The following is a 19,590-nucleotide window of genomic DNA, read 5'->3' on the forward strand; positions in this document are numbered from 1 at the left end:
GTATAATTATAGAGCTTATACAGTGTGTCTCTGTGATTGTGAAAACCTTGTGGCTCATACTCCCTTTATCCAGTGTATGGATAGATGAGCAGAAAAATGGGGACAAAAAAGTAAATTAATAAAGGGGGGGGATGGGTGGTATGGGATGTTTTAGGTGTTCTTTTTTACTTTTATTCTTTTTATTTTTTTGAAGTAATGAAAATGTTCAAAAATTGTGATGAATGCACAACTGTATGATGATACTGTGAGCAATTGATGTTACAATATGAATGATTGTATGGTATGTAGATATATCTCAATAAAATTGCATTAAAAAGTCACTGAAAGTGGTAGAAAAAGTTACTGTTAAAATTTTTTTATCAAAGTAACAGAATCAATATATTAAATGCTATAATTAACTAAGAAATCCATTCTTTAAAGTGCTTTTTAATTCGTTTAGATTACTAGAACATTATTGATTTTCCTTTACAAAGATGTTAGAGCTGATTGCTGCAGTGACTGCTGCCTCTTGAGAAGTCCCTGAAGCAGAGGGGCTATGTCATCTTCATTTTTTTTAGCACTTGTAGTGCCTTTTTCATAATTCGTAGATTGGTTGATGAATAGCAGTCAATCAATGAATTAATCATTAATTAGATAATTGTATACTATTTAGTACCAAAATTAATCTATGTCAAACTTTTTCTGACTGTGTTACTTAGGATATTAAATACCAGAAATACCAAGAGGTATTCTATACAATGATTTAATAGCCAAAGCATTTTGAGAACCCTGAGTTTACTGTAGTACTTCTCGGTGTATTTAATGCTCTAATGTGAACATTAACTTCTTTTTCTAGCTTTTCAGTCTCAGACAGCTTACTTGCTTAAACTATGCCTCAGTTCCCTCATATGTAAACTGGGACATTAGTAGAATTGTTGTTAGGATTAAATGGGATTATATGTGCAAAGCACTGATCCTCAGAGTCATCAATGAATAGTAGCTATTATGACTGTTATATTTGTTCTTTTTAATATAATTATTATGAGATACTTGATATATATCATTTCCCAAACTGATTTGCCCAAACACAAAAATCCTTTTTCTTTCTCTCCCTTAATCCCTTCCTTCCCTTCCTTTATTTTTTTTATATTGCCTTTGTTATATTTAATGGAAGCATATTACAGTGTTACTGTTGACCATAGATTCCAGTTTGCTTTGAATGTATTTTTTCCCCAGTACCATCCCCTTTCCAACACTCTGCATGGTTGACAGTCATTTGTTCTTCCATATGCAAGAGCAGTTTTATATTTGTACATTTAGTCACAATCATTGACCACTCCAGTTTTTGCTGAGTTAAACAGTCCCAGTCTTTATCTTCTATCTTTATCTCAGGTGTCATTCATGCCCCTAGCCCACCTCTTTCAACTTTACTCATGGACATCTTTGTTCAGTGTAGTTACAATTTTGTGCTACCATCACACAGTATTATGCTATCCATTTCTGGATCTATACAATCAATCCTGCTGAACATTCTGTAGTCCTTCAGCATCAAATGGCCAATCTGAACCCTCTTTCTATCTCCTGGTAGTCTGTGTTATCAGCTTTTAACTCTCAAAGTTTGCTCATTTATGTTAGTTCATATTAGTGAGACCATACAGTATTTGTCCTTTTGTTTCTGTCTAACTTCGCCCAACATAATGTCTTCAAGGTTCATCCATGTTATTATATGTTCCATGTCTTTGTTCTGTCTTATGGTTGCGTAATATTCCATCATGTATATGTACCACAGTTTGTTTATCCACTCGTCCATTGATGGACACTTGGCCTGTTTCCATCTCTTGGCTACTGTGAATGAATAATGCCGCGATAAAAACATCGGTTTACAAATTTCCGTTTGTGTCTTAACTTACAGTTCCTCTGAGTGTATACCTAGTAATGGAATAGTTGGATCATATCGCATATCTATACTTAGCTTCCTGAGGAACTGCCACACTGTCTTCCAGAGAGGTTGCCCCATTCTGCATTCCCACCAACAGTGAATAAGTGTGCCTCTTTCTCCACATCCTCTCCAGCACTTGTAATTTTCTGTTTTTTGGATAATGGCTATTCTGATAGGTGTGAGATGATATCTCATTGTGGTTTTGATTTGCATTTCCCTAATAGCCAGTGAAGTTGAGCATTTTTTCATATGTTTTTGAGTCATTTTATTTCCTCTTCAAAAAAGTGTCTGTCCATGTCTTTTGCCCATTTTTTAATTGGGTTGTTTGTCTATCTGTTGTTGGAGTTGTAGGATTGCTTTTTATATTCTGGATATTAAACCCATATCTGATATGTGGTTTCCAAATATCATCTCCTGTTGTGTAGGCTGCCTTTTTACCTTTCTGACAAAGTCCTTTGATGTACAAAAGTGTTTAATTTTGAGGAGATCCCATTTGTCTGTTTTTTCTTTGATTGCTCGCACTTTGGGTATAAGGTCTAGGAAACCACCTCCTATCAAAAGATCTTTAAGAAATTGCCCTACATTTCCTCCCTTTATTTTAGAATATATTTGTATGTTTGTAGGAGGACATTATTCCCATTATTCAGTTTGAAAATCATTGGTCTGTGTTATTTAATTATTCATCTCTTTCATGGACAATTTGTTTAATAGTTATATTTTTAAAGATATGGATGTTTTTATTTTAATAGAAAGCTATGAGGGTTATTTCCCCTACCCAATTTTTAAAACTGTTTTAAAGCAATAGAAAACAAAAGCAATACAGTCAAAACACAGATTACTGATACAAAATAGATATCCCAGAAATAGACCCTATTATAAATGCATATAACAAAATAATGAGAAAGGGAATATTACTTAATAAGTTATATTGTGATAACTTGTTGAATATAGGGGAAATAAGTGAATTTAGAACATACTATATTAACAAAATAGTTCCCAAGTTGTAAAGAGTTAGCTATTTTAAAAAGCCACATCTTAGAAAAACTAGTAGAAAATGAATTGAATGTTTATAGGATCAAAGTCTGAGAATAGTCACAATGGAAGAATCATTAAGCAAAAGGTATGTTTTAAAAATTAAACAATAGAAAATATTGGTGGGCATTGCATGTAATAACTTTTGTTTCAGTTACGTGGATGTGTGTACACTGGGTCTCAATGTCAAATGTATTTCTAACTGTGGGTATCTGTTAGAAAGTTAAAAGTCACTGATCTTGAGAAATGGAAAAATATGTATTCTTAAATTCTAATTGCTGGTATAATATAATTAAAAGCCCTCTTAACCAGCCCTCACTTAGTTGACTCACCATATTAACAAATTTGCCGTTCCTTTTGAAAACATGCTGTCTGCTGCCCTCAGAACATGTAATGCTTCTATAAACTGTTAAAAAGTCCTCATTTTCTATTCCAATTGTGTTGTATGTGTCCACTACAATTACTTGCAATCTGTTTATGACAATTATATTTGTTGTTATCATTACATAATTTGATTAAATATTACAAAGTCCAGTGAAATATGTAGATAAAAAGAAAGAGTTGTTTGTATAAAAATTTAGTTGAATGCTTAGGAAAAACTCAAGAGAGCTGCTAAAAAATAAAAAAAAAAAATCCTTCCAAATTATGTGAATATAACTGACTGGGAGAAATGGCAAAGATCAAAAAAGTATTCTCCATTTAGATTATTTCCTAAAACTCCGCTTTAGAGAAACTGGAACTGGATACTGTTAATGACACATCATAAGGTCTAATTTTCTTCTTTTAATATGAAGGTAATTAGTTTAAAGAGGATAGGATTTACAGTCAAATGGCCTGCCACTTACCAAATGTAATGGGAATAATGTTTTCCTCAGTAAATAATATATACAAAGGATCTTTGTAAATTGTAAAGGGCTATTTAAAAAGTAAGTTATTCTTCTACCATAGCTGTCACCACTATTGCTATTAATGCTTCTACCTAAAACATAAATGATGGTGGAGAAGCAGCTGTTCTTCCCCCTATTGTACCCACCTGTCCACTTGGCATCCGGGGAAATTTGGAAATGTGGGAGGAGCAATGAAGTTAGTATACCCTGCTATAGCCACACTTTAACAACTGAGCACAGAATGGAGACTTTGTACTTACTAACCAGCCCTACACAGTCAGTTAGCGTTCCTCTTTTTGGCGTGATATAAAGGAAAGGATAATTGAAGGAGACTAACAAGATACGTCAGTTGCTAGGTCTCCCCTCTCTCTACCTACCACCTCCTTACTATGCATATATGTATATATGAAGACACTTCCTTTCTGTCGTTTTCCTAAGCTGCTTGATGGGCTTGAGTGGGCAAAGAGGCAACAATCCAGCTTCAGCAGCTCCTACACAAGGAAATCAGAACTATCTATCCATGAGGACAGATGGGCAGTCGCAATCCTGCTAATAGTCTTGGCACCACTATTAAGTAAAAAAACAAATTAAGTGCCAAAATATTATTTGTACCAAAAATATTTTTAAATGGCCAACACACATGCAAATCATCCCAAATTAGCCATCAAATGGAAACAAATTGTGGAATAACATTTTAAATGCAAAAATAGATGTGCTCTTACCAGTTGGCAAATATACAACCTAAAATATATTCATGTGCAAAGACCACATGTGTGTACAGTACAGTTTATTATGTATGGCTGGCTGATATTTTGGGTTCTGTCAAATAATGGATAGGAAAACAAAATGTAATAAAAATATATAATCTTGACAGTAATTTGAAGTGTACCATGTGTTACAAGTGGAACATTTTTCAGTGAAACCAATTTACTTGTTCCCACTTCCCATGACTCAGTACTAAATATTCAGGCTCTATAAACTATTTTTTGGCAACCAGACTTTCTTGAAATAGTCATCTTTCCTTCAAGTTATCAATGTAGGAATTAATAATAAGTCCTCAGTTATAGATATGTAACTAAAGATCATTCATGTCATCTTTTTCAAACTTAAAAGCACATAATAAATTTATTTTAAATAGATCACACAAAATAGAGCCCAGAGTTATTTCTTGAGAATAATTAATTGCTACCATATGGAGCTATAAGCACAATATGATTGCATTAGATTTTTAGTTTAATTATGTCACTACTGACCTAGAGATTAGCTGGGCAATGTCAACTTCTAACTGAAAGACAAAGGAAGACTAGTGAGCTAATGCCAACTTTGTTAAAAGTGGGTTTGATTGCAAAATAATTTGAAGGAAAGTCCCAGTATATAAAACAAGACCTTTTCAGAATGGAAGACTGTTAAAGAAGGTAAGACTGTTATCTTTCTAGTGGGTATCTTCATTCATTATTTCAAAAAATCTTTATTAAACATATACCATGTACCAGACCTTGTGCTAGGAATTTACTGGAGACATAGCTCTATTTCTTTAAGAAAATTGATCTGAGGCCAGCCAGGCCTCAAGAAGGGTACCAACAATCTTCTCTTAAAAACATGGCCATTGTCCCTGCCCCTCCTAAGTCAGAACTTAATTCCAATATATACCTCAGTTTCCTCTTTTCCAGTTACCACTCAGTTATTTAAGATTTATCCTACTGTTCCTAGGTACTGTTTTGTACCTCTCTTTCCTCCTTTTACCAACCTCTGTCTGTCCCTATCTTCCAAGCTCTTCCACACCCTTCCACTGTGCCCTCTGGAACACCTGCTTTATGATTAGTAAACTCCCCTGCACCTCAACCTCTTCAAATATTTCCTTTACCCCATCACCTTAAATGAAACATGGCTTTCCTTAGGGACTCTGTTCACCCTTGAAAACCTTAGGAGCGGAGAGTCTGTTCATTCTCTCACATCCCTTCTACCACATCCCTTCAGGGGGTGAGGCATTCTTGTTCTCCAGTGACTCTTGCAGGCCATTGCTCCTATACCTCTTATAAAATCCCCCTGCTTCTTGGAGGCTCATTCCTTCTAATTGTATCATCATTGCTCCTCCTTGTTGTTACCATCTACTGACTTTCTGGTCACACTACCTCATTCTAGAAGTCTTTGGCCCATGGCTTCCATTCTTTCCTTTTATTGCCATCAACATAAATGTGAATGACTCAGCCAGAGCCGTATCTTGACCTCCTTACTCTAGTAATCTTCTCCTCCACCCCACTGAAGTCCTCACTACTCACTCCTGTGCACATGCCCTAGATTTTGTCATCATCCAAAACTGCTCTCTCCTAATTCATCCACTCCAGCATCCTCCTATCCCTCAGAGTTTCTCATATCTCTACAACCTTCTTGCTACAGTCGTTCATCAGATTGTATAAAAACCTCTAGTTTTCCGATTTCTTCCTATTAGCTTCCTCTGTCTTTTCATCCCTTCTTAACCACTTTAGGTGCTTAGTTTGCTATTTAAAACACCCTCTTGCAAATAAATATCCTAAACTTCATTGCTCTCTGTCCTTGATAAAAGTCTAATGTTGGTTGAACCTAGAGCTGAGCACCAACAAAGTTAACTTCCTTTCCCACTCTGCAGAATAACCACCTCCTTACTCAGCATCTCCACTTGGATGGCCCATGGTTGTCTCCAACTCAGCTTGTCTAAAAAATAAGCTCATGATTTCCCTTTCTCTACTCCACACATACCACAAATCTATTCCCCAGAGAAGACAGATCAGTATCCCCATCCCTGTGAATGACATCAGTATCCACACAGTTGCTCAAGCCAGAAATCTGGGAGTCATCCTTGATATCTCCCTCTCATTTCTCATATCTGATCAATCAACGATTCTTCTTAATTTTTATGTCCCAAGAGTCTTGCACATACCACTCCACTGCCACCAGTCATAATCTAAATAATCAACACTTCTAGCGTAGACCACTGCATTTGCATTCTAATTGGCTTATCACATCCACTCTTGCCTGTTTTTAATGCATTCTCCACACAGTATCCAGAATCTTTTGAAAACATAAATTTGACCACTTCTTTGCTTAAATCCCTTCAAAGATATCCCAATTGACATTAAGATAAAGTCCAAAATCCATAATTTGGCCTAAAAACATTACAAAATAGCTTTCATTATCTTCATTTCACAAATGAGAAAACTGGGACTTAGAATCATTAAATAAGTTGGCCAAGGTCAAAGAGAAATGATTTATGTTACAGGGGCAGGATTTTATCCTGAATATGATACCAACAAGATTTTTCTGTTTTTGTTTTTGTTTTTTTAATTCACTTTTATTGAGATATAGTCAAATACCACACAGTCATACAAAGTAAACAATCAGTTGTTCACAGCACCATCACAGTTATGCATTCATCACCCCAGTCTATTTTTTGAACATTTTCCTACCAACAAGATTTTTTTAGGATAGAGAGAGAGAGAGAGAGAGAGAGAGAGAGAATATGGAGATTATATCTGTATAGTTTCCCTTTTATAAATTTATTGCTTAAAATATATTTTAATGGACAATTGAATAAAATTATCTTTAAAATACTAGTTATACTCAATGTTGAGTTATTAATCTTTGTTTTAAAGTTTTTAAGACAGTTAAAACAGGAAAAAGTGTGACTTACAAATGCAGTTATAGGCACACAATTTAAAAATTTTTTCAACAGTGGTTTTATTTGGAGTGAATTTATTAATACCCCTTTATTAACCAAGAAAATTGGTAATATATAGGAAAATCCTGTCAAGTATATAATTGACACATTTTCAAATCTATTTCTATGATAGTTTATTTTCTGTTGTTTTGTGAATTTTCAGCTTAGCCTAGAATGTTCCAATTGAGCCAATCTCACACAAAGTTGTGAACTAAATAAAGTTTTTGGCTTCTTTCCAAATTTCTTTTTTGAACTCCCAAAATTCCTCCTTCCCTTGGCCCCAGTGTCAGTACAGTCCACTTTCATTGCCCTTAAACTGCCTAATGGTTTTCCAAAATAGTTCCCAGCTTGGTGCTGTGTATTTTGGACCTATTCTTACGCTCTCTTTGTATATTAAGACTTTTACCTTCTCTCTCCAGGTTACTCTCTGCAAACACATCCCTGAGATATAACTATGAAAAGAAATTTTAAACTGCTGTCTTTTTCTTCCTTGTTCCCTTTTAAAAATCTTAGGAACCATGGAGTTTGCTAAGACTCAACCAACTTAGGCAAACTTTCAACAGAAAATATATTTGACGTTGCTCACTATAAGCCCGGGAAGTTCCTAAAAATCACAAAGATTAAAATGCTTTTGAAGCTGATTTTAAATATGTATAGCATGAGAACAATGAGCCAAATACAACAGAATTAAAATAAGCTGCTCTTTGGTGATGCTGATAGTGAATTGTGTGGGCCCAAAATTTGAGATTCTGAACTGAAAAATCTTCCAGACAGTTTCAAAAAGAAAGGAAAGAAGGAAGAAAGAAAGAAAGAAGGGGAAGGGGAAACAGAAAACAGGGTCTAATTTTACTTATCATTTATTTTTGTTCTTCTGAGTGTTAGGTCCTGTAGTTGACCACACCCCTGATTTGACTGAATCTCATCCTCCATGTCCCTTTCTTGGCCACACTAAACACACGCTTGTGTTTTCAAAATCAACTTCTGGCCATCTCTAAAGTCACACCAACCTGGGTTTGACTCATAGCTCCGTCACATACCATCTCTGTGAACTTGAACAAGTTTCTCAACCTCTCAAGTGTGAAATGGGGGATAGTTATGTTACTGGGCACAGGACTGCTGTAAGAATTAATTTAATTGTGAGATAATATGTGCCAAGTAATTAGAACAGTTCCTGACCCATGATAAGGGCTCATCAAATGTTAGCTTTTAGTCTCATTAACTGTTGGATTTAAGAAAAAAAAATTTAAGTCTTATTAATGTTACAACTTTTACGAAGGCTTAATTTGCATTGTAACAAATATAGAAGCATAGTTCCTATTTGCAATTTCTAAAATCTTCTTTATTTTATGATAGGTTCCTTGTAGCTTGGAATACTGGGATGAACTCCAGAAAGTTTTTGTTGCATTTCAAGAGTTTAGTCTGTCTGAAAGCAAAGTTTGTGAACTGCAGTTGCCAGATATCAATCTTGTGAATGACCAGAAGAAACTGGTATCCTCAGATCTTTGGAGAATTGTCTTGAACAGCAGTCAAAATGGAGCCGATGACCAAAGGTAACTCAGTGAAAAATTAAATAGTGGTTTTGTACTAGGAAACCATCATCAAGTCATCCTTGCTTATCTGTATCAGGGCTGTTTAACAACTCCATCTGTAAATGTAGATCTGTAGGTGAGAACCAGGAAGAAACACAAAAAATGATGTTTCAAAGTCTGTATACTAGAAATCCTTTATTTTACTCATAACATAGCCCTGTGGGCCTTCACTAAGAACCTGTTTCTACTCAGAGCTAGAGCTCGGCAGATATGAATGTCATTATTAGTGCATACAGCCACTGTTTAAAAAAAAAAAAAAAAAAAAAACCTGAAAAAGAGCCCAGACTTCAATTAATGATATGAATGAAGTAGGTCTGGTTAAGACCAGCAGGGCAAGCCAGGCCAAAGGGTAAAGGTTGAAACTGACTGTGTTTTAAAACTTCAACTTCCATATGAGACCAAGGGAAGAGGTATCTATTTGGTACAGGATCTAAATTTTCTAAATGGTACAACTCTACAGTCAATTTGTTCAAACACCACAATTGCATGGAACTTTGAATAGGAATGAGATACGGTAGGTTAGTATAGGCTGGAATGAAATAGTGACACATCCCAGAAGTTATTGGGCAGATAATAAAAAATATATTTACAGACTCCCCCTCCCCAGCCCCGAGGATCTGGGGGAAGGTGCGGATGTGTTGGACTTCCTCACCTGGACTGGTGGTCCCAGTCACAAACACTGGGACTGGCGGTTTGATGTGCTGAACCCTCGATCATGGGACATGCCCTTATGAAGCTCGTTACTGCAAAGGAGAGGCTAAACTTGCATATAATTGTGCCTAAGAGTCTCCCCCTGAGTACCTCTTTGTTGCTCAGATGTGGCCCTCTCTCTCGCCATCTGACAGATGAACTCGCTGGGCCCTCCCCACTACGGCAGACTCCCAGGGTTGTAATCTCCCAGGGTTGTAAATCTCCCTGGCAATGCAGAATATGACTCCCGGGGAGGAATGTGGACCCGGCATCGTGGGACTGAGAGTATCTTCTTGACCAAAAGGGGGATGCAAATGAGGACGAATAGTTTCAGTGGCTGAGAGATTGCAAATGGAGTCGAGAGGTCACTCTGGTAGACATTCTTATGCACTATATAGATAACACGTCTTAGGTTTTAATGTATTGGAATAGCTAGAAGTAAATACCTGAAACTACCAAACTCCAACCCAGCAGTCTGGATTCCTGTAATAATGTAGATTACAAGGGGTGACAGTGTGATTGTGAAGACCTTGTGGATCACACTCCCTTTATCTAGTGTATGGATGGATGAGTAGAAAAATGGGGATAAAACTAACGACAAATGGTGTGGGATGGGGGTGATGATTTGGGTGTTCTTTTTTCACTTTTGTTTTTTATTCTTATTCTGGTTCTTTCTGATGTAAGGAAAATGTTCAGAGATAGATTGTGGTGATGAACGCATAAGTATGTGATCATACTGTAGATAGTGGATTGTATACCATGGATGATTGTATGGTGTGTGAATGTATTTCAATAAAACTGAATTTAATCAAAAAAAAAAAAAAACCTGTTTCTAAATGTAAGAAGAAAACATGCAAAAGAAAAAAAAAACAATCTAACTAAAAAAAATCCAGTCATCTTGACACCCTGAACCAAAAAATGATGTACAGGGAAAGAGCCCTATACACTCAATCTGCTTTTAATGATACAGTAATCAAATATGTATAATCATAATCCTAGAGCATTAAAAGAAAAGTAAAGTAAATTGAATTGACTCAGAACTTCTAAGAAGGAGTTTTTAAAAACTTACCAGTTATTAGGAAAACTTAAAAACTATGCCCAAAGAGTTTCAAATATTTTGAATCATCAACCCATAACTCCCTGTTCCACACCTCCTAAAGGATATTTGATTAATGGCAGAAAGGGCCATGTTGTCCCCATTTCCATTGTTCACCTGCTTAACACATCCATGTTGACTTGTAGTAGAGAAAAATGACTTCAGCAACCTCTTCTTCAGCCCTTCTTCTGGAAAACACATCCTCCTACTTCTCCCTCACCCACCAAAAATTTATAGTACCCTTTTTCCATTATTTTCCCATATAATCATATTAGCACATGTAAACATAAATATTCATACACACATTTATAAACTGCTTTATTATTTTTTACTTCACAGAAGTGGGGTTACATTATATACCCTTCTCATTGTCTTGTTTTTCTCAAAATATCTTGTGAAAACTTTTCCAAGACAGCTGACAGCTGATCCTGCTTAAATTAATTCTCTTTAATGGTTATATAATAGTTCTGGAAAAGCATATGATATAATTTCATCCATTCCTCCATCGATGGACATTTACCAGCTTTTCAGTAAACCCCTTGAATATAGATATATCTTTTTCTTTTTTTTTTTTTTTTGTAGCTTCATAGGAGTACAGCCAGAGAGTGTATATATTACCTAGTTAGCATTGACCTCTCCTCAGAAACATCTGTCTTTGCAAGAGGCTTTGTTTTAGTTCATTTGATTTCATTGCTCTTTTGCAAGCCACTATTAGAGGCTAAATTCTACTCTGGATTTACACGTTTTCTCAATATTTCTGAGAATAAGGTGGGGAATAGATCAGAATAATATATATATATATCCACAGAAGCTCGTAGCTTAATTTTATTCAAAAAAAAGAATACAGTTGAAGTTTACTTCTATGCATTTATAAAATATGTACCAAGTGATTTATTTTTCTTTGGTCATAGTACGTAAGTGTCTTCTTTGAGTCCTCTTGTTTGAAACACCCGTATGTTTTGAATTCATCATTCTTTGAATATCTGGAACTATTTCCCTCAGGCATTCCTTTTTGTTATCAAGATTCTTTTTTCCATTTCTATGCACTGTCTACACAGGACCATTATAATTTAAAGACCTGTCCTCCAAATATACCTATTTCCCTTGTTATGATCCATCATGCTCACACTTTGCATTCATGGGACAGTGGGGATGAAAATCTGTTTCCTTTTTCATTAGAAACCCCAGCCATAAAGGGGGACAAGAAGCAATACAGATCTTCCTAGATTTAGATAAGACTTTAGGCTGTATCCCTATTATCATTAAAAGGTGGTCATATGTGATCTTGATCATTCGTTAGTTGGATGGGCCTACGTGGCTTACTGATAATTATCACTGGCAAAGAATAAGTAATTATTAAGGATCTACATCAACAGACATTTAGAGTGCATCCAAATATGAATTTTTAATTAATGATTTAGATTTTAGGATCAAAAATATGCTCATTATATTAAAATTGATAGTAAATGGTGGTTTCCAATATTTAGAAATAAAATGGTACTATCACTGATTGCTAAAATCTGAGTTGAACCGGGAAAACTGCAAATGTACTTCAGACATAAAAAAGCGATACAATTTTGGAGAAAGAAAAAACTGGCAAGGTGTATGGGGAGTCAGACATTGAAGAGAATGAGTATGTTTCTCACTGTGATATGGGAGAATGATGGTAACACAAAATTTGGAGATTTCGTTTTTTAGAGAGGAAGTTTAAGTTCAGTGACTGTTAGTTTTTCTAGTAGTTATTTATACCAAAGGAATCAAAGGACTTTCCCAGTTATTAATCCCAAAGGTTTCCTGAAATTATGACACACTCTGATATTTCCTATATCATTCTATCCTGTTTTATTAAAAAAAAGTCTTTTTGTAAGCTGCTAAATTGATTTTATGACCCACCAATGAGTTGCATTTTACAGATAAAGAATTTTTCTACTTTTTTGATTATTCCTACTTCTAAAAAATTATATACCTTTCATTCTCTCAAATTCCTAAACAGTCTTGCACTTTATTCACATTGATTCAGTCAACACATATTTGGCAGACACTGCGCTAGGTACTGGGACACAAAATGTTCCTGCCCTCAAGGATCAGTGTGGGGATACACTACTGTAATGAGAATTGTCACAAAGTGAGCATAAAGTGTTATAGAAGCCTAGGGGAAGGTATCTAACCCAGATTTGGGATATCCTGTCTGGTTTTCCAAAAGAAGTGATTACAAAGCTGAAACTTTAAGGAATGAATAGGAGTTAACCAGGCTAACAAGTCACAGGGATCCTTCAAAGCAAAGGACTGGAGAGAAGAGATTCAATCTCTTAAACCCTGATCTGTTTATCCCATACAACTCAACAGGTATTGTCTTTAATTCTATCCCTTATTATTTGTAATAATTATATTCCACTGTCGTCAGCTAATGGTTTGTTTGATTATATGAAAATGAATGATTTGATAATGATTTTGGTTTTTTCAAGTGGAATTTGAAGTAGAGTTAATGTTGACCTTCCAGGTTCCACAATAGTATTGACTTTTAGAAGCCCCCCTCCTTCCATTTGCTGTGTACCAGATAAGAGGCAAGACCCTGGTCAGGCTACCCATTTCAGCTATTTTATCTTTAATGCCCTCATGTATGTATTTGCCCACACCATTGCCTAACTCCTTTATCTGTCAGGTCCTGACAGGAAACAGATGGCACACTCAAATTGGGTGGTTGAGTTTAATGAAAGGACCGTTTACAAAAGTGTGGGCAGGATCAAGGGATGGTGCAGTAGGAGAGAGGGAATAGGGCCTTTAGTAAAACTGTAACTTAGAAGGGTAGCTGTAGCTGTTTTTACTAGAGGGACATAGCTGACTGACAGAGAGCTGGCTAAGAAGGAACCAAAGAAGTATATACCTTCACTTTATTCTCCTCCTGCCATCTAATCTCATTAGGTAATTCCCATTGGTTTAACCCAATGACAAACCAGACAACAAAATAGCCTGTAGATCAGTCCATAAAGGACAGGAGGGTGGAGAAGGGTGGCAAGTAGATCTAGATAGCAAATAGAAAATATCTAGCACACACCATTTTCATTCTCTTACCCATTGATTGGTACTAGGAGGAATAAAAGGCAAAGGAGTAGTGGCCCCTGCTCTCAGGCTTTGTGTCACTCTGCCATGTTCCCTGGGTTTGATATTAGTTAGATATCTTCTGATAGATCAGAACAACTTTCCACTCTGTTTCCCTCTCTTATGCCCATTCCCAAGTGGCTGACTCTAGAAGTACTTATTTTGGCTGTGCAAAGTCACACAATTACAGGATTTGCCATGTGACACAGTAACTGTACAGCTCATGATGTATCTGTCCCATTAACTTTGTTGCAAGTTGTTTGATGATAGTACTAAATTCTGTTCACCGGGCCAAATCTTTGGCAGTTTGTTGTCCATATTACATTGTCTTCTCACCACAATAAAACATGTGAGAGCAGATTGCTTACAAGGAATTTCTATCCCTACTCCTAAAATGCTGATTAATGGCAGAAGGCATCCTAGAAATAGACATGGATTAAGGGTGTGTGGCTCTTTCCTCAAGTGATGCAAACTGAAACTCTGGTGAATTTTTTGGCATGCTTTCATCTTTGGATGTGCTAAAAATATACATATATTTTTCCTCCTGTGTTTCCCCAAGATTCCATAAAAGAAACCATCATTCACTCATATTTAGTAATCTTTGAGACACTGATCCACAGTGCTTGTGTTTGTGTGTCTATGTGTGTGACTGAGTTAGAGAAGGAGCTGCTTTTCACTTCCCAGAAGCCTTGATTCTTGCATATATAGATGGTGGAGCAACAGAGAAGGAGTATTGATAGTCAAGTCCCTGAATCATTTCCTTTCTGCCATCTGATTGAATTATCTTCCACCAGAAGGCAACCGTGATCTCTGCAGTTTTCCTCTATTTGACTACCTGGATATGCACTTTTAGAAGCACCTAGATTTGTTGAGTAACACCTTTTTTTGTTGTTGTTTATCCTATGTGTTTTGTAAGCCATTTAGACATAAATCTTGACATAAGGAACTGCTTTGTCACCTGTGTTTCTAGTCATATAATAATATAATCCCGAAATTATCCAGAATATTCTTTCCTTTATTCTTTCCTAGGGCAAACCTGAGCATTTGTCTTCTCTCCCCTGGTGGAAGGAATGCTTATATTTCTTGAGCCATTTGCTCCTTGAAGCATTTTGGTTGGTGATTGAACTCTATGTAAGAACCCCTCCAGAGAGTTCTTGTCTCCATACACATTCCCCCAAAGTACTCAGTGTTCCTCAGGTCCCACCTAAAGTTTCAGGCTGATGGTATTAATGAGGTCTCTATGTCATATTGCTGATGTTCTGAAACTTGGGAGGTTACTCACTCTCTTTTCTCTCTCTTTTTTTTAAAGTAGCTGTTTACCTGAGACCCTTTTAAGACTATTTTTCAAAACACAGGTTGCAACTCATTAGTGAATCATAAAATCAATTTAGCAGGTAATAACCAGGATTTTTTTTAATAAAATAGGATAGAATGAAATAGAAAATATCAGTGTATGTGATAATTTCAGGAAACCTTTATTTTTTTCTTTTAGTTTTATAAAAGTGTTACAATAAAAGTATATTTCCTATTGGGGGTTAGGTTGAAAAAGTTTGAAAAACAGTGTCTCTAAGGTGTAGAGAGAACATATATGCAAGAGGCAGACATTCCTTCTTGTCCTCTCTCATCCATACAGTACTCTTCTGGGATGGATAAAGCAGTATTATTGCAATAGGGAGGAATAAGTTTCTATGAACCAATGTTGAGAGGCAAAGCCACCCTGAGATGAAAGCCAATGAGATATTGTGAGATTTCTCTCAGGGAGCTTAAAGGTAATCACCAAAAATGAATGTTAAGCTAAGTAACCAGTAAAATACCCTGTTTTGTCAGCAGGGGGAAAAAAGGGATGAGTTTTTTTTCTACTATTGAGTGCTAATTATTCTGCTAAGCAGTTTATATGCTGAATCTCAAAAAGTGGATTTCGTTACTAAGTGTGTTTTATAGACGAGAAAACTGAGATTTAGCCAGATTAAGTAACTTGCCCAAAATTCCATTATATGTGATAGCAGTGCAAGCATTTTAATCTAAGTTCTCTTACCCCAGTCATTCTCTGTTTAATCCCTATGATATATTAGAAAACACTTATTACCACAGTGCAATCCAGAAAGAAGGTCTGGGCTTCATCAATCAAATCAGATCATTGCTGGTTACCTGCAGTGTTATAGGAGTTCACCCAGAAGGATATTTAGAATTGAATCTTTACGGATAATCCTCGGGCCCCCACGTACCGCTAAGATTGATCCCTGCGATCAGTCCGGATCTAGACTTATTAAAACACTCCTTGTTTAAAGAATTAATACCCCTGTACAGGTCACATGGGACAGCTCATAACTAAACCATCAGCTAAAATGATGACGTAGATAATATAAAACTCCTGTCATGTCTTCCACTATTACCACCCTAGGTTTGTGGATTCTAAAAATTTGGGTTTCCATCTGAACTTATGGATATTTGAACTAGCTACTGGATTGTGAGTTCTATTTATTATTACTTATGAGGTCTTGCTTCTACAAGCCATTCTTCAGCATGTTAGAAGTGAGCAGCACTATAGAATTCTGTGAACACTCCCACTGGCCATGAAGTTGTCTTATTTTGACTATTTTAGAGAAAGGGGAAGTGTTAAAATATAAATATATAGATTTTGAGTTATATTTTTTAAATTTTCCTCTGTATTTCTGTTTATTACATGTCTCATAAATTATGTTTTTTCCTTTTGATGTCTGAATCAGATGCAAGTCCATTATTGGACCTAATTAAGAAAGTTTAAACAAATCTAACTGCTATCTCTAGCAGGGTCATCACACTCACATTTTTGACTAGTTCTATCACAGTTAGATATTTATAATCTTTGTGTAAAAGGCAAACATGTATATGCTGTTCTTATAGTATATAATGATGACCAAATTATACTAAGAATATAGAAAAACTATAATTTTATAATTTTACTGGTTCAAAATATAATTAAAATATATTCAGGCTTATGTACAACATTAATTTGTGTTTTAAAAATGTTTAACTTTCCTGTGACACCAATTTCTAAATAAAAGCCAAATATTTTGAATATAGTTTATCCTAGTAACCATTTTTGTCAAGATTTCAAGTTTAAAAAAAAATATTGCTGACCACTTCAGTGTGATTTTATGATTCAGGCATTACTATATATATATGTATCTAAAAATATATCTAACCATTGATTTGTGGATTTATTTTAGGAACAGTGAAGAATTAATTTGCTATAAATAAAGATTGTGGCAAATACTCATGATATTTTAGCAACATTTTTTTATGTTGTAGTATCTGCTACTCTCAAAAGATAGCAAACTAAATCTTGGAAAATCTCAGCGTGTCAAAAATTGTAGTTGGCAAGAAAAATGCTTCATATAAACACCTTAAATTGTGCCCTTGGTGTTTTAAACCTGATCTCACAGAACTCTCTCCTGAATATTTAATAATATTTTGTCTAACATCCTACCCTATGTCTAACAACTTCTTAAAGTAATACAAAGGAGGGAGTCCAAATGTGTAAAACATATGTATAACTAATATATTTCACTCTTTCTGAAAAAATACAAGTTTTAATTTTACCTTGCCAATAAAATCTTGTATTTGTAAACCCATAGATAAATTCCTAGAAAGTTAAATTTGGGTGGCGTGCCCATTTATAGATGTTCTAAGAATATACTTAGCTGCATTTTGTGAATAGCATTTAGTAACATTCTCAGATTTTGTGCTTTCTTTATGTGCAATGAGATTTACTAATATTGCAATAACTACCATCACATAACTGTACTGTAAAATCCTTGAGGATAAACACTCAATAAATTTTTCAGAATTCTCCTAGCTTTCATTTTCACCTGCCTTTTTCACCACCTCTTTCAAAACCTAGCTGAAGATTCACACCTCTGAGATCCCACATGATCTACCCCACTCCATTATGAGTTCCTCTCGTGTTCCTGCTCTAGCAACACTTTCACCTTCCTTATTCCTGAGTGATTGTTCTGTTTTGTAATGTTCCTAAATGTCTACATATTGTGTATCATCAGTTAGACTGAGTTCTTTGAAAGCCAAGAGTTTATTTCCTTACTTTCTTGTATCGTAGTTTTCCCTAGGATACTGCAAATCACACTGTTTTTTCTCTAGGCTCCTCAGAGTGAATTTCAGATTTGGAAAGAATGGGAGGCAGTGAGGGGAAATGTCTGCCTTCCCTGTTCATTTTAACCAGATTTTACTGGTGTTAAAAGGATGGGAACCATGCAGTGATATTGTCCATGGGACTCTCATTCCCCTGGATATGGTTTTCTTTTATAGCACTAGTGAAGTATTGAGTGAGTGTTTAATAAGGAGTATTGAATGGTGGTTTGGGTATGGACAGCCTGGAGAAGTTAAAAAAAAAAAAAAAAAGTGAAACATTTATGGTGATACTGAAAGTATTGGATTTTTTGAGCAGCAGAGTCATACTGTAAATTGTGTTGGTCTTAAAATAATATGAAAACAAATTGTCTACAAGTTATGTGAGATGGGGATAAAAGAAAATTGGGTTGGAGGTAGGTCAGCATGGCCTAAGAGTTGAAGAATGCTTTGAAAGTTTTCTGCCAGTAGTTCACAGAGAATAGTCCCAACATGAACTAAGTTTTAAAAACAATTAATTTATGTGAGTAAATGCAGAAGATTTTATGATAACATTGACTATAGGATTTAGGGTGCTTATAGAAAGACATTTTATTTATATTGGGTAATTTAGGTTGCTGAACTTCTTTTATCATCTCCTGTAGCTCTGCAAGTGAATCGGGTTCCCAAAGCAGTTGTGATCAACTTGTGACTCCAACAGCCCTGGCTGCCTGTACCAGAGTTGACTCCTGTTTTACCCCATGGTTTGTCCCATCTCTTGGAATATCATTCCAGTTTGCTCACCTGGAGTTCCATCTTTGCCATCACCTTGATCAGTTGGGCACAGGTACTCTTTATTTTAGCATCAGAATAATGTTCTCTTACTACTTGTTTTGTCTTGAGTGTTCTCGAGACATAATTCAACAACTTGTACCCAAATAATTTATTTTCAGGAAGTATAAAAGCTTAAGGGATTTCCATTCTGTGTATTACAGTGTTAGTGATGTTTAAAAGTGCTGTGATTGCGAATTACCTCCCCCAACTGAAGCTCCTTCCCCACTGATCACCAACCACATGGTGGTGGAAATTTTTAGAAGTCAAACATTCATTTCCCATGAACAGTGATCCCTGGAAAGTTCTTTTGAAGTTGATTTGGTACTCCATTGTACCCCTCACTTTTGAATCAGCTTATGGATCTATTATGTAAGTTACCAATTGGATTGAGCTGACATTTTTGAGATGTGCTAAGTCTTTATAGCTTCCTAATGAGAATTTTCAAAGAAGTTACAAAAATTGTTTTACTCTTATTCCACTTATTATCTTTTTGAAAGAAGTACATCTGTTTTTGTTCAGTACCCTGAGCCATTACATTAATGGTAAATAAATTCCAAAAGTACTTGGTATTTAAAAGCTTAAATACTTTCTGCAAAAGATGGGCAAATTCTCAAATAATTTTAAGGACTAGCATTTTTACAAATTTG

General features: G+C 35.5%; 1 protein-coding gene across 7 annotated transcripts in view; it reads left to right on the forward strand.

The window, feature by feature from the left end:
* Nucleotides 1-19,590, forward strand: part of VPS13B (vacuolar protein sorting 13 homolog B) — a 1,017,676-nt gene that overhangs the window by 905,027 nt on the left and 93,059 nt on the right. For all 7 annotated transcript variants that reach the window (XM_037803400.1, XM_037803396.1, XM_037803398.1 and 4 more), the window contains 2 exons: nucleotides 8,885-9,081; nucleotides 18,775-18,956. In XM_037803400.1, coding sequence (XP_037659328.1) covers nucleotides 8,885-9,081; nucleotides 18,775-18,956 — 379 coding nt within the window. The remainder of the gene's footprint in view (nucleotides 1-8,884; nucleotides 9,082-18,774; nucleotides 18,957-19,590) is intronic.

This window comes from Choloepus didactylus, chromosome 14 (assembly GCF_015220235.1).
Source record: "Choloepus didactylus isolate mChoDid1 chromosome 14, mChoDid1.pri, whole genome shotgun sequence".
Classification (NCBI taxonomy): domain Eukaryota; kingdom Metazoa; phylum Chordata; class Mammalia; order Pilosa; family Megalonychidae; genus Choloepus; species Choloepus didactylus.